This window comes from Phyllostomus hastatus, unplaced genomic scaffold, assembly GCF_019186645.2.
Source record: "Phyllostomus hastatus isolate PE091 unplaced genomic scaffold, TTU_PhHast_1.1 phas_contig_254, whole genome shotgun sequence".
Lineage (NCBI taxonomy): Eukaryota > Metazoa > Chordata > Mammalia > Chiroptera > Phyllostomidae > Phyllostomus > Phyllostomus hastatus.
Window position 1 is genome coordinate 4008068 of NW_025333810.1, and position 16712 is coordinate 4024779.

General features: G+C 41.8%; 1 protein-coding gene across 3 annotated transcripts in view; it reads right to left on the minus strand.

Annotated features, from left to right (window-relative positions):
• Window positions 1–533: 533 nt before the first annotated feature.
• The window catches only part of EFNA5 (ephrin A5), a 274147-nt gene continuing 257968 nt past the window's right edge, over window positions 534–16712 (minus strand). For 2 of the 3 annotated variants that reach the window (XM_045837994.1, XM_045837995.1), the window contains exons 3-5: window positions 7452–7517; window positions 6979–7059; window positions 534–1840 (exon numbers count right to left, since the gene is read on the minus strand). In XM_045837994.1, coding sequence (XP_045693950.1) covers window positions 1719–1840; window positions 6979–7059; window positions 7452–7517 — 269 coding nt within the window. In that variant the 3' untranslated portion in view covers window positions 534–1718. The remainder of the gene's footprint in view (window positions 1841–6978; window positions 7060–7451; window positions 7518–16712) is intronic. The other variant, XM_045837997.1, reaches the window with a different exon arrangement.

The window sequence follows — 16712 nt, forward strand, 5'->3', positions numbered from 1 at the left end:
AATTTGCTTTTTGTTCTTGTTCGAAAGGCATGGTTTCTATTGACATGTCATGCAAGAGCAAAAAAGGCAATTTCTTTTCCATTGGTCTGATGCTTTTCCCTGTCTAGGCTTTGGAGCTGAGAGTCCGGGACAGCCTCACCAGTAGAAACCCCCAAGGCTTGCATTTCCTGGTAACTGACTGGAAACACCCCTTCCTGGCCACGCTGAGATTCCTCACACACAGGGTCATCCTGCATTTATTCTCCTTCGGCCCCATCCCCACAATGAAACAAGATAGCCCCCATATTCTAAATGTATCAAGGGATACCACTTTTTCTCACAAGTTTAAATAGGACAAGCATATATACTCACTCTCAGCATAAAGTATATCTAAATAATGTATTTTCTATTCTAGTGGATTTTTAAAAAAATATTTTGTTAAAGTCTTTGGGACTCCACCTTGTTTATCTCCCACAGATAAACACATGTTCCCCCAGTGCTTCAGGCTGTGTCAGAAAGGGAAAGAATATAAAATCAACACTTGAATTTTTTTATTCCACACTTTGGAATTTTTATTCCAAATTTCCCTTAGCCCTCCCAAGTAGTACTGACTGACTCTCCAGGTGACAGGGGTTTATGTCAGAGCCCCTGTAGTCGTGGAGTGTGGAGCGAGACGTGGGTACTGGGGGGGGAGTCGGGGAAAGGCCACAGCACACTGGCGCTCCAGCAAAGCCAAATCATATCTCCTCTGGCCACTGGCATCTTTTCCTTGGTTCCTATTGTGCCCCAGAGGAGTATCCAAAGCTATTCCCTTATGCACTCATCAACCCTGGCTTGTCAGCCTTGGGGAAGGTCACTTTATTCATAAAAATGCCTCTTTGAGTTTCTTTAAAAAAAATAGTTGTAGCACCATGGTGATCTGTATTCAAAGGGAAAAAAAATCTGGTGTACACTGCCCAGTCACCAAAAAATTAGAGGCACTCGTACATACACACCCCCACCAAACTTGAGTTTTCTCTGGTTTCATACTTGCTCTGTGCTAGCATTCTGGCACCTTACCCGCCTCCTAGGAAAAAAAGGCTTCTTTTAAGGAGCACACGTTTTACTGTCAAGAATGCTTTAAGACAGTCATCTAAAAAACAAAAACAAAAAACCAGTGTCTCAACCTTTGAGAAGCCTGTTCATTTACACACTCCAAGAGGAAATGGTGTAGTATTATATTTGTTCCTAGTACCTCCCCTCTGGCCTTGACATGGTGACACGATGCCCTGCACGATTATCCCGCAGTCCAGACTGAGAAGGCATAAATATCGTCCGGGAGAGTCAAACCCTCCCAGGCCTCGCCGTCACGGGCTGCATCTGCCACTATTCTTCCTCGACCACCTGCTGCTGACACAGTGCACTGACGGAGGTGAGCTCTTAGAGGAGAATGCACAGGCGCTGATGACCACTAGCGTCCCTACAACAATTTGGCATTTTCATCTGGAGTCCGTTTAATTTGGAAGGGGTGAGAAAAGTCATGGGCAAGGGCTGGGGATGGGGCGAGGGAGGCGGCAACTACTTTAGCCCCCCATGGCCCCAAGTTGTTGCTTAGAATTCAGGCTGAAAGAAAGAAAACAAAAATCTGACATTTGCCAAAAAACCAACAACAAGTCCCTTCTTAGGATGAGCAGTTAGGTGGATCTCTGGTGTTCCAAGACCCTGATGTTTTCTGTGACAGGTGACGAGAGGAGACTGTGCTATAATGTCAAAAGCATCGCCAGGAGGAACAGTAGGATTGCCAAAAGGCGGCTGGGTATCCTTGGTGTTTGTGCCGCGTTCTCACCGCGGGATGGCTCGGCTGACTCATGTACGGTGTCATCTGTTCGAATAGAAAGCACACATTCCAATGAGATTTCGCATCCTTAATAACTCTCTTGCAGCAGCCTGCTGTTAACAGACCTCACCACCCTCTGCAAAGTAAGGTAATGAACCTTGTGCCACCATTGACTTTCATGTCTGCATAATCACTCATTATTTACGGCAAACAAAAGAGAGGCAGACAAAATTGGACTTTCTCAGCAATAAGTAATATAGTTTCCTTAAAAATTGAGGGGAAAAACGTATGCCCACACGGTAACCCTTGGCATGTGCACTCCTATGGCTTGCCAGAAGTTAGACACACTTTGCACAGACTTGAGATCTCTGAATGTAATGTTTAAACCCAAGATGCCACGGAGAAGCAAGTAACATGTTTGGGGTGGGGGCAGTTATGTTGGCATATTAGTGGTTAATTGGAATGGGCTGCCCATTTTCCTCATTTAAAGCAGTGTCACAGGATTAGTGTTGAATGCTTGGGTGTTGGAAGCCTAGATGAATTTTCAGATATGAGAAATCAGATGCCCAAACAACAGCATTTGAAATAAACTATGTGTGATGCCTACTAAACCTCGATACACCAGTGCCCGCTGGTTTGCTTACAATTAGGCATCAATTATGGTGCTATTTCCATTACAAACCCTGTATCCCCAGGATTAAATTACTTGAACTTAACTATTTTTATTTATTATCAGGCTGAAGCTTGGCACATAAATTATCAGCGTGGATGCAAATTTTCCTCTAAATAAAATGGATTAAGTGAGGTAAGCTTCTTTTATTTAGCTGTAAGTGTTCTGTGAGGCTGCCTCTGACTTTGGATAGCCTTCCTGATCTGCATGATTAACAGGCTTAACTTTGAAACAGGAACTTTGTGGCAATTAGTACCCAAAGATAGATCGGAGGTTTGCCTCTGAGCCCTGCTATGCTCTCATACTGCGTATCTTCTTCCTCGCACCTGGCCGACCTTATCGCTGAACTGCACGTTCTTGGGGCCGACAGTGGAGTTCTGTGGTAGATTTTATTTCAGCATCGGGGCCCTTCCTGTAGGAGCTCAGCCTTCGTCATCTTGGCTGCGCTCACTAGTCGGAACGGTGACAAGTGAGACTCCAGTGCAGTGGTGGTTCTCAATTTTGTAGACCTCAGAGGACAATCTCTAACACCCCTGAATGACCTACCTCACACCTTTAACGGATTAACTATCTGTTGTTTTAAATTCACTTATATTTTCAGAACATACAACACATCACAACAAGGATGCTTTTTCTTCACAGGGTGGAGACACACCCTCTATTATTTGTCCTAAGGTGACCGCTTTCAGCCTCTGCTTCAGGTATGCTCAGGTAGGCCACTTCTGTTCATCATGTTCATGCCAACATGAACTAAGAAATATGTTTTCTTAGCTTTGAGTCTTCTGCCCTGGAGGGCTCTTATGTTAGCCTGTCCTTGCATAGAAGCTGCGGTGTCCCTATGCCAGATCGGCTCCCTTCTCCTGGCCCTCAGCAAACCTGCATCGAGTGGCTATTACCTTAGGAGACAAGAAATGGTTAGAAAGCAAGAATGGAAAGTTAAATGGAGGCAGAGGAAAATATAAAGCTCCACACAGTTTAGCCAAATAATTGTGGACTCTTTACTATGTTCTTTCTCACCCTTGCAAAGGTATTAAGTCTGTACTTAACAGGAGGTACATGTAAATGCCCTTAATAGCCCTGAAATTAAAATTCAAATCATTACTTAAGAGCACCAATATATAGTCAATCAGAACAATAGAGTACGGCAGGCTTAATTGTAAAAGAACCATAAATCCTGAGGATTGCAGAGTTCACTTTGAAATACCACTTACTTTATATACCTGAAATTACATCAGCTATTGGATCCTTCTCCACCTGATTTTTACTAAGCTATTACCCTGTCCTCAAGGTTGGAAGTGCACTGCTAAAAGCTACCCAAGTGACACCCTGAGTACTCAGTGTGAGCTGGAAGGAACCAGCCCTGCCTGTCCTTCCGGGGTGCTCAGTGAGGGCTGTCTATTGCTCCATGCTCACAGCAGAAGACAGGGTGAATGAACCTATAGGACATCGAGAAGGAAGCATTTGTTTTTCATATAAGTGAAACATGAGGCTAAATGTGCTTTTCAGTTCTCAATAATGAGCCATCTTTAAAATCAGCCCTTTTCTAAGCAATCAACCAGTAAGTACCATCTTGCCCTTAAAGAAGAAAATCTGTCCCATTAGGGCATCACGGTTCTTCTGTTCTCCCAGCAACATGCTGGTCCAGGCTCCGGATTCTACAAAGCATGCTTTGATTAAAACAGAGCCTCACTGTTGGGAGACTCTATGGCCCCGAGAAGCAAACTGAGAAACATGCTGCTATTTGAATAAATCTGAACAATCTCAGAATTCTAAGAGGGAATTCATAAGCAAAATCTATCCCAGTGGAAAGTATACCTAAACAAGAGAATTTCTAACACTTGTAACAATCAAGGTGACTTGGGAGAAGAAAATATTCTTCTTCAGAAGCCAAATCAAGTCTTGCCTCCTGGCTACAGGGTTCCACACGTGAGGGTTTCAGGAGTTAACTGGGAGGGCACTAGCAATATTTTGGAGCATATTATGTGGCATATGTCTGCCCTGAGATCATCCTGTGTCCCTGATGATAGGAAACTGGCAGGCAGAGTATGCAAGCAAACATCAAAGACAAACACATTCCAAAGACAGGTGAATTAGTACACATTGCTGAAAACATGCAGTGGAAACCTTTCTGGCTTGACAGACTCATAACGTCTGGGTTTACAAATCTGACCGCATTTTGTAAGGAATAAGGTGAAGTACTCGGATTTATTACTGCATTTACACAGCCAGGGATGTCAGGGCAACCTTGTCGTACTTGTCCAGTGAAGATGCTCACCAGAAAGCCCTTAAGCATTGTCAGGGCTGACTCAAGGAGCTTTTTCTGCGTGAATACCTATGCAGGTTCACCTGCGTGCCCACTCCTCCCCTCCCCATGCTGTCTCTGGCTTCATTTTGTCAAACTTCCATCAGTTACCTGGGCAACTGCCCCCAATAGATTTGGGGGCTATTGTGACTTTTAAATGCTCAGTAAAAAAGAGTCTTTCCCCAAAGACTGTGAGAGATGTTCACGTATGAATGCATCTCAAGATGTTGCATTTTATCATTAGTTGAAGTGAAAGGTATTCTATTGCCAGAATACTCCTCAGTGTGCTTCTTCAGTAGCAGAGAAAAACACACTATCTGTTATGCTTTTGAGCAGCCTCTTGCTTTCTTGATAGGCAATGGAATTTGCCTGGAAAAGAGATTATTGGAAAGATATGCCTACATTCTGTAACAGCTTGCATCAGAAAATCGTATTCAGGGTAACGTATGTTTAGAACATGCCTAACTTGGCTGGTCCTTTTATGCATGACATCGACAAAGACGAGAGAGACAAGTGCTTTTTATGAACTTTTCTACAAACAGGTAAGAGAATCCTACTTCTATATTAACGTTGGAATGCAAGTTGAGAGATCTGCATATTAAATAAACCTGAATCTCTCTTGAACTAGCTGTGTGACCGGAGCTCATCCACTGGGCAAGTCTCAGTTATGAAAGTAAGAGTGCAGACTCCATGGTCCTTACAAGACATCCCATCCAACTCATAGATCCTGCAGTGGCCTGAGTCCTCGAGCTTGTGAGGAGCCTGGTACCTTGAAAAGCCACAGTGATGCTTCCAGATTTCCAGGACACATTTAAAATGCAACTTTCTAAAACAGCTAACTGATCCCTTGGGAGCCACTAAGGCCTCTGAGAGCTTATTGTACACACCTCTCATTTGTGCTCTGGGTAAGATGCCTGCCTTAGAAAAACAAGAATGCTTGGGGAAAAAAACCTAACTCCTCCTGTCAGTTACAACGTGAAAGCTATTGTATGTCCCGAGGCACCGCATTTACTCAGGCTAAGTTTCCCTAAGGCTCATTGACTGCCTGTCCCAGTAACAATACTTGAAGGATAAATAGAGCTCACACCCTTCAGTTTCTAGGGCCATAAGAAAGAAGTCCTACTGCAAATAGATGAAAGAAAGTCTCTGTTTACATAAGGGGAGGGGGCTCACATCTTTCTGTGGAGAGGAAATAATTTTACTTCCCTTAAGCTTTGAGATGATCACCGGAGATGGGTAGGCAAACCAGTAAAGATCTTGAGCAAACAGGGCCAGGAAAAGAACCCACAGGAAGGCGAGAAGACAGAGGCACACTCCTCAGTGAACGATGCACAGGGGTTCCCACTCCTCACAATCAGTCTATGGTTGCATTAAATAGCCACACTGAATTGATAACTAAAAGGATAGTTTATAAGTTTATATTATCTACAGTATTCTACACTGTATGTGCTTCAGTGAGTGCTTTTCTTCAATGAGTGGGTTTTCTTTTTCTTCACCATGATGGGGTTAAGTTTGAGGATGTAAAAATTAGTAATAGATAAAACCTATTTATCCTTAATACCTATCTTGCCTCAGTAATCAAAGATCACATTTGGCTCCATAGACTAATACATTTGTGGGAGCAGCAGGTGTGTGAATTTGTGGTATTAGGAGGCAACATGATTATACTTCTCCAAATTAATTACTATTAACAATAGTGCCAATATTTGAAATAAACTAAAGTACTTCAGTGATGCATGTGACTTTCTAGAGAAAACTAAGTATGTTGAGTTAGTTACTATTTTATGCAATAATAGTCTAATTACTTTTATCCACAGATCTGGACATAATATAAAAAAATTTATAAGCATATACAGTAGAAATTTTTTGTCTTATCTGAAAACAGATCCATTAATATTCACAGAGACTCGCTGGCATGCTGGGAGGATATGGTAAAAAGTAGTGAGATTTTAGCATTCTGATGGGCCTCTACATTAGGATACTGCATTATATCAAAACCATGTCCAAAACAGAAAAGTCATTTTATCTAACATGCACTACACAAAGATACTGGAGGAATGAGATAGAATATAAGTAATATTAGCATTGCTAGCAATGAGCAAAAAGCAGAGCAACTCTAACATGCAAACATGCGGAGAGGAAGAAAGGAAAAAAGGTACTGAAGCACCAGAGAGATGCATTTGTTAAGAGAGATTCTCTAAGCATACTAACCTGCTGGTTCTAATGAATTTTCTACTTTGTCGTTAACATCGAAAACACGATCATGAACACCTATAGTTTTCATACAGCTATCTATAACAAAAATAGAGATAACAGCCAAATATGTTAGTGCAGACACCCTTAAACTCCCATTTCTTTCTTTTATCTTTCTCTCTATTTTTCCTTGCATTTATGTAGAGATTGTTTTACAATCAATGGCATGTTTCCAAATGCCAATATTGTTCCCATTTGCTGTGCACATACAACAGTTTAAGAAACAACAAGTTAGCAACTGCTGTGTACTTAAAAGCATTGTGAAGAATGATGAGAAAAAATCTGATGAAAACTAAAACATGGATGTTGATATACAAAACAGATACGACACAGGATTTAACAGTAAAAAAACTTTTACCGCTGTGAACCAGACCATACAATAAAGCATGCGCAGGGAAGCCACCCTCTGAAGCTCATTCTAGTGAACTTACTTGTTGGTCTCACAAACACTTTGAGCTTTAGACAGGACCTTCTTCCATTATCTGGGATTGCAGAGGCTGTGGGCAAGACAAAAAGAGCAGAGAGAAGGGAGAGAACAACAGATTACTCTTCACTTTCAAATGCAAATGATCTGCAATAAATTCTTTTCTGAATAAGAGCAGCATACTCTAATTCTTCCCAGAAGTTAAAACAAAACTACTTTTCAGATTGATATAGACTCTCACAGAATGGGCTCCTTATCTACCCCTGTGTTCTCTTTTCAATACAATAAAGAAAGAATCATGCAAGAATGTTGGTAATCTACAGAAAATACTTTGGGTTTTTATTTCAAAGGCTCTTCCATTTAACTTGATCTGTTATCAATTTTCTCTAAAATAAGAAGATAATGCTTGAGCTCTCCTGCTTTCATAGAGACCCGCCTCCTCGACTGCAGGGAGAGGGGCCCGGCAAAGCCCAAGGTGAAAGTGCTGGCAAAACCCAATACCAGACAGTTACAAGGCCAACTTAAACATGACCTATTTCTGCTGGGGAAAGCAAAGCTTTGTCTGTCCTGAAAGCCTGTCTGTCAGTGCTTTGCAGGTAATTCAATTAGAGGGTTTACTCAGAACTTGGCTCCACGTTCTATATGACTAAACCGAGCCCAGCAACTGCCATCATGCTCTTATAAGTACAATATGTTATTGAGAAAGTACTATGCAATGGTACATTTATTTTAAAAAATTTGCCACAGAGAAGGATGGAATTAATAAAGTGGGCTTACCAAAACATGACAACATGTTTCAAGTTATAAAACACTTGAGGAAGAAACTTTCTTCTCCTCTTCAAGATAATAAGACTGTAAACTCTTCCTGCGTTTGAAAGATTATCTCCCCTCAGCACACACAGCAGAATATCAAAGGGATTTACAAAGGCAAGGCGGTAGGACCATTAGCGATCACATATGTTTACTAATGCATTCTAGAAATGACAAAAATTACAGAAATGAGGGCTGCATACTTTCCTCCCTATGTGTTCGCTTCAAGTGGTTTCTTTGTTCAGACAGAGCAGATGACATCAATCAAAACACACATGGCTGGCAGTCCGTGTGGCGATGCCCTCAGTGACAAAGAGGCGGCTGGCTTTGGGGTGCCTTCACGCTCCGTGATTTTCACCCTTTGCTATATCCCTCAGGGGGAGCCCAGGAAACTAAAATGCTTATTTTGCAGGTGAGAGGATTCAAGATGCAAATTCTGAACTAATTTTACAGAGATCTCATGTAATTTCAGATCCCTGTCCTGCAGGAGAATTTATAAATTCACCACCTAAAAGACATCAAGCTGCAAAGAACCCCTAGCACTGCTAGTCAACACCTGTTGAAAACTTTTAATTCTAAGACAAAAATATATGGAAAAGATGTTCTCAGCCTTCCCCATCTCCCCTGTTCACTCTGACAAGCAGTTAAGAAGTGTTAACAGCTGGCTTTGCTGTAGGCTTTCATTAAATCAAAGTCAGAAAAACTCCCTCTACTGACATTTACAGTAACTAGTGTGTTATTTAGGGCACAATATTTGCACTCTGTGGTTTGATCCAGGAAATGGTGTCCTTCCTGTGGACCCAACTGCAAATGTTCATCACACACACAGTACACATAGGTGACTCTAAGTCATTAGAAAGACTCTAAGCCATGGGTTCTTGAGACAGTTTATGTCATATTCAAGGGAGGTGGTGTACTAAAGTGACACATGGATATTCACACTGTCATTGTACAGATTTCTGAGCTGTGATGAACTCACCACAATCCTCGTGAACTTGACTGCCACAAGTACTGACTGACTTTCTTGATGACACTGCAAGGTACAACAGGCTCAAGGCAGAATCAAATGTTTAATTCGTTTAGCGGGGGAACTTCTTGGAATTAGTACAGGTCTTTCAGATTTATATGTAGGAGAAGGCCTATAAATCCAGGACATAAAAATCACTGTAACAACTAAACAGCAACAAATGATAAAATGTCCAGGAAAAACCCAAGAGAGTTCTCTCACCAGCTCTCAAAGAGGGGCAGTTAGCATTGGCTACTGGATGAGTTACATTCTTTGTGAATTAAGAATATAAAATGTACTTATATAAAATAAAAAGCTCTCCTTCCCATCAGACTTCTCCATTAGTGCCTCATCTCCTCTGTCATCAGAAAGGTTGTAACAATGATAATGTGACTGACATCTTATGGTTCTGCTTGCCTATTATACTCCAATCCTTAGAAAAAACAAGGAACAAAGAATCTAAACATATCCTCTCTCATATTGATGTGTCTCTCCCTCCCTTTCCCCCTCTAAAAATAAATAAAATCTTTAAATTAAAGAATACAAACACATAATGTGAGGTCACAATGCAGATTACATTAAACCAAATGACTCTACAACCTCTGACCTGAGCGCATAAAGTCAACTCTGAACCCTCAGAGGCAGCCCCAGTGGGCGCGCCTGGCTAGGTCAGTTTAACTTGGGTTCCTTGTTGACTACTCCGAAAAACAAGAAACCAAGAAGCATAAAACCTTTTCCCATATATCAGCAAAACAAGGCTGATTGTGCAAGGCTTAAAAGAGTGAGAATGTGGCTTCATTTGATGTTATGTTCCAGATTTCTTAACCCCAGCCATGGGCTAACTAATGCAGGATGCTTTTATGTCACTTATGAATATAGATTAATTATTAGTAACATTTGAAGCTATAAGGTAATACCAAAATGCTTTACAAGAAAACAAAAAGCCAACGACTGAATATTAAAAACACAAAATAACAGGAATTGGAACATGTAATATTCCTATAGTAAGTTTACAAAGAAAATCCTCTCAGGATCAATTATGAGGAAAAGAATTGAAGATGGACGTGAGAGACTGAATACTTGGAATGTGCCTGTCTTGTGAATCTAGCGGTGTCACTTAATAATGACCAACATTATCTTAGTTAAGACAAAAGTTAAGTCCTTATGCTGCTTTCCTTAGAAAGTTATAGTGGACATTTGAAAACCAATAGTGAATAATTACTAACATGCATTATATATCACTGCAGCTTTGTCCATCCAGTCAAACACTTTCAAAATCCCTACTATGTGCCAGTTTCCCTATTAGGTGCTGTGGAGGTTGCCTCCTGTCCTTGCATTGTGCTTATTCCAGCCAGGGATACAAATATGAACCATGGTCCAGGGCCCCAGGAGGGATCCACGTGGTAACTGAAGTCGGTCTGGACCGCCAGCACAGCTGTGGGCAGGGAGTTGGCTTCGTCTGGGAGTGCAGGGGTGTCCTACACATGCTTATCAGAGGGAAACTGACCGAGGTGTTGCAGGTCCTCCGGCAGCTAACCAACAGCAAACGGTAGAATGAAAACAATTTGTCCCTAAGTTCCCAAATTGGAGATTTAACAACCAAGATGAGGTGAGGAAAACCCAGACCTGAACTCTTCCTATAAAGATATATGGGTTTTGCTAATAGAATTTGTCAAATTAAAATGAGAAATTCAACTCATATCTTAAACATCTGTCACATAATCCAAAATCATATCCTTTACTCAGTTTACTGCTGAAAATGTACACTTGGAGTCAGGAAGTTGGGAATAGGGGGTTGGGGACCATTAAAACAAGCACAACCTCCCACTCCACAATCTTAATAGCAACTTCATAAATCAAACCAGAGGCTCCTTTACTTCTAATGGTCTGCAAAGTACCAATCAAAAGCTTATAACACATAATGAAATATTACCTGGGGGCCCTCTGGTTCTCTGTGTTTAGAGTATCATGCTAATAAGGCCACAAGGGCTTCTTATCTTCACTCTGTTCCTGACCTCAGACAGGGGCACTACCTTCAGCCATTCCTGAAAACCTGCTTCTGGGTCTCCTAGGGCTCAGGTGAGCTCTGCTCAGCACTTATCAGCCAATTTGATACGTAAAGAGGATCACAAGAGGATCACATTCAATGCCCGCAAATCAGCCCCCCCAAAAGTTGTATTTGGCATTGAAAATATATGTGATATTGATGTCACAATTCTCTAGAGGCCTCTCAGTCTGATGCAGAAAAGAGAATGCTGGCATCATGCTTGTGGTAGGCAACTTCTGATCTGGCTCCAATTATGTCCGTCTCTTTCTGCTGCCCTTTTGTGTTCCCCTCCCTTGGTAGTAGGCTGGACCTAGTTTCTTGCTTTTCTAATGAGAGAATATAGCAAAAGTGATGGGATATCTCTTCTGTGATTATGTTGCAAAAGACTATGACTCCGTTGCTGCTAGCACTCTCCCTCTTGCTCCTGAAGCAAAGTGCCATACTGTTAAATTCCCCAGGGAGAGGCCCACGTGGCAAGGAACTGATGCCTTAGTGCAAAAACCCACATGGAACTGAGTCTGATCGCATGAGTGTGCTAGAATGGGACTCTTTCTCAGCTGAGTCGTGAACTGACTCTCGTTGCCTGGTCAGAGACTCAGACCCAGAGGACCCAGCTAAATCGCTGCCCCTGGATTCCTCACCCATAGAAACTGAAAAAATAAATGTTGTCTTAGCCACAGATTGGGGGGTAATTTGTTTCTCAAGAGCTAACTGATTACATGCAATCAAAGGCTTTCCATGGCTGACTTGAGACCTAAGGACTAAGACACTGGTGTGTTCTCTGCTAACCACCTGCCTGGCCCTTGCTTTCACCCAGCAGCTCCTTCCTCATTCTGCTGCCTTGTCTAAACAGCTGGGTCCATTACCATTGTAGTTTACCTCTCAAGCTACTGTTACAAGTTCACTTAAAGTAGGCCTTGCAGAGTGGTAATTATAAACTGCTGTAGAAGAAACACTACAAGACGTATCTATTTGTTTTCACTGGGAACTTAAAAACTGTTTTTAATTTTCTGTCCCATGTCACTTAGTTTGTTTTTGCTAATGTAGCCAACCTGTGCTGTTCCTGCAATTAGCATGACGGCTCACTTTAACTCCAAATTGCTAGGTAAACCTAAATGATCTTGGACATAAAATGTAAACTTAAATCATAAGAGAACATGCCTTTCCTCAAATGTGAGAAATAGAATGTAAAGGTGAGCTTAAAAATACCTGAAATAAAAGAGCTGTAATAAGTTAAAACTTCTCTTCCTATTGAAAATCTCCTATGTTATCTTTTACACAGGCTATCAAATTAAATACGAATGTATGAGATTTCAAGCAACTCAAAAGTAATTAAGGTAACAATCTTCAAGAAGAACTGGAAGTTTAGCAGGAAGGGGGTGAGACTCATATATTTTTACATTTTTAAGCCCAGTACTGTATTCATTAGTCAACTTTAATATCTCTGCCTAACCTTATTCCTCCTCCAATCTTAATTCCAAAAGTCCAAATCCTCTTCCTTTTCTGTGACCCTGTCAGCTTCAGTACTTCGAGAAGTTTTATTTTTAAGAACAGTCAGCCACTTTTTTTTTTTTAAGAAATGAGTGTGCGGAAGCATTAAAAATGCAGTTTTCCATTATGTTTGCCACAGGCAATATTTCTCAATTTGTGCAAGTCAGAAGAAAAGATAGACTATTGGTTGTTAGCAGGGCCCAGTGTTTCCTCTGCAGGTTTTCATGTGGTTTCACACACAACATAGATATATGCAAATTAGACAGGTGACAGTGGAATTAAGCATTAATATTCCTTTCACAATAAATGCTGGAAAAGTAAAGCCAATTTAAATAAACGATACTACTAAAAATGTCTTCTAGAACTTAATGAATCCACAAAATACATTTTGTGTATGTGGGTAGAGGGTGGGGAACAGAAGTGGTGGGAGCAGGAGAGACGTTAACTGAAGCCAAATGGACTGCTTGGAAATTGGTCACCACACCCTCAGAAAAAGTCTTAAAGCAAAGTCAGTCCTCTTGTTAGGAAAGAATACCCCAGCAACAACAGCAACAGCAGCAATACCCTGGCTGTCTGCCCCCTTTTAAAAAACAGCACAACACCTGTTTTCATATGAAGAACAAAATCACCACTTATGATGGAATATATCTCACCATTCTACCTTGGAGATTTAAAAGTCACATGCTTTAATAACAAACACACACCCTAAGTGCACCCACAGGAGCTGGCTGCCTTTGCCCACACATTTCATTTCTTTTAGGCCACTTTGACTCAAGACTTGAATCACGGGCGGGTTAAGGTCAAAGTCCCAGATGTAAAACTTGAAAATGAGGTTACTAAGTGAAGGTGGAAGCCTTGGAGAAATGTAAAATATCATGTAAATATGAGCTACTTTGATATGGCTCTGGGGATGTTTCTTTTTTAAAAACTAGAAAAGAAAGAGGGATATATTTCCTACAATATAATAAGGGTAAAACAACATACTCTGCAAGCTAAAACTTGGTTACAACACGGGAGAACTGTAACAGGGACGAATAATTAGAGGAAAGTTCAGGGCAGGGGAAGTAAAATAAGTTCCAGCTGTGCAGCCTCAGACAAAAGAGAAAACAGGAGGTGCCACCACGCACCCACTGCCCTCCCCCCACAATCTCTCCGCTCCCTCAGGCAAAGTTCTCACTGCAAATACTAACTTAAGTATTATTTAAATTCCTGCAGCCAAGCCACAGTAGATCAATTACTTTTTCTTAGCAACCTCAAATAAAAGGCTGAGGACAAGTTTCTTTCCACTGATTTGTAGGAATAAACAAATAGGACACTGTCATGCTTTTATTCACATTTATTTGAAGTCTGAGCAAGCAAACAAACAAACAAAAACAAAAAAACCTGGACTTCAGAGAATGCTTTAAAAAAAACTCTATCTATAGGAAGCATTTCTAATTGCAGTTAAGGAAATTTTAAGTCATCTTACATCTCAGATTCCGAATATAGACTTGGTCTCGTCCTTCTACCACGTGACTGGGGAAATCCAGTCCACATGGCCACAGAAAGCAAGATACCATGTAGATGTCATTTTAATTGGTAACCAAACCCTAAACATGAGGAGATTTAGTTAAGTTCCTAATTGGATATTTCACAATTTAAAAAAAAATCACTGAACATCTTTAAGCAGTTAGGAAAAAATAAATTTCCCATTATAAGCTAGTGTTGTAACTATTTTCTGAGACCATGGCTAGCCTGAGGCCATACTATTGAAATGACAGTTCCCGGCCATGAGGGGCAGATAGTTCTTTTCTCTTGTTTGTGGTAATTTTGGTGAATTTCACCTGCTTTGCCAGATGGGCTAATCAGACAAAAGACGACAGATAAACAGATTTGCTTGCAAAACTCTCCAACTAGAAGCCACAGAATTAAAATAAAAACAAAAACAAAAATTCAGACAAAAGGCAGAATTCCCAGACTCCCAGAAACTCCTCCTCAGGCTCCTTGTGCTGTCTCTGTGACACACTGTTGGGGTGACTATTCACTGGTAGGCACAGAAAGCCCCAGAGCCTGTCACTCACTTGTACAGTATTAACAGAAAGAATGCTGTTATCAGGTGACACCAATGTGGCATGACAGTACATTACTAACATATCATCAAGTTAATACAATTCCAAAAAGCTCCTTGAAAAAGTTAATAGATTTCTTTGAATTTTTCATAACCATGTTCACCCTTACATCTTCCTTGGTGAGGGGCCTTGGGTGGGCCATGGTTTGGTGGCCTCAGTGCATGCCTAACAGTCTGAACGCTCTCCTGATTCACTCACTCTGACTTAACTCAGTTTTTCTCTAAGCCTTTCCCTTTGGAATAAAAATTAAGCATGACCTACTTTAGAGGGGCACTAGACTTTCATATTGCACTTGGAAACACAGGTGACAGACCGCTGCAGATCCAGAATACCATTCCATGACTCCGCAGATGCCTCTCACCATCTGCGTCAGTACTGACTGCTCCCTCTGCACGGCAGTTCCCCCGTGCAGCAGTCTCTCCTTCTGACTGCATTTCTGGATAATGGAGGTCACGGATAATTGGGAGGTTATGGATTCTGGTTAGGTTATGGATAATTGGGATAAAAAGTTATTGATGAGTCATCAGGAATATCAGTGGGACCCTTTCTTTCTAGCTTCAATTAGAAAAACTAGATTCTACCATCTTTTTTGGGGGGGAGGCAAGTTATGAGGTGGTGGTGAAGAGGTTTATGTGAGGATGGGAACTGAGGCTGGGGAGAGAACTTAGAGAATTGGGAAGGTCATTGGAAGATCCTGGCTTTTTTTTAAAAAACCATGCTAAGTTTCTGGGAGTGCTCCCCCCCCCCGCCCCCCGCTCCATTTTAAGAGTCTGAGCATGCTATTGTATCAGAGGGACGCTGACCAAAGACAAGGGCGTGAATCCTGCCCAGGGGTAACTTGGCTGGGAGCTGAGACTGCCTCTGCAGCTGCCCAGACTGTGCTGGAGCCCGGTGCTGGGCCCCTGGGGCCCCAGGGCCCCAGGGTGATGCAAACACCGCACCAGGCCTACACCTGGCCCTCCACAGGGGCTGCTGTAAATGGTTCATTCCTATTATTGTCTTCAGTATGCTTTTGCATCATATCTGGGTAATTACCTATTAACACAAATCAATTATTTCTTTGGTTGTTTTTCTTAGCCAGTAGGCCAGGTTCTCCCCAGCGCCTGCCATTTCTGGTGGTAAGACAAGCATCCAGGCAGGAGGAGCTTCTCCTTTGCACAGCAGGTCGTTAATAGAACCCCAGAGGCCTGAACAAATTAATTTCTTTCTTTAGTAGACTAAGTTCTGCCAAGGAGGGGTCATCGAGGTGCCAGGATAATACAACATGTTTCACACCAAAAATACTTTCCTTGATGAAGATTATTCACAGAGTGAATACAGCTAATGATAGGGGCTGAATTCCAGTTAGCTCTGGTTGAGTAGGACCATTTCCACTCCAGCTAATAGCTGTGCAGCGCAGGGCATCATCCCATAGAACACTCAGATCGTCTATACTCTGCCCCCAGCTTTGATTTCCTTCTTTATCTCTCCCACCCTCTGCCCTCCTTCAAGCCACATTAATAGCTACTCCCAACAATATTTGCTCCCAGAACCACCCCCATCTCCCTTTTCTTAAGGGATCTTTCCTTTGCCTCTCAAGATCCAGCTCCCTCTGGCAACTTGAGCTATTTCCCATTTCTCCAACACAATAAATTTCTTCTGAGGGCTTGCCCCAATCTGTTTCTATCCCTTAACAGCACACACCCCTTTCCGTTTGCTGTTACATAGCATCATTGTTCATAGCTTCTCTGCTACTGGAGTTCTGAGTTCCCTGAGATCAGGAACCGTTCAGGGTTCTCAGTTCTGAGGAGCCCACTGCTGCGTTCA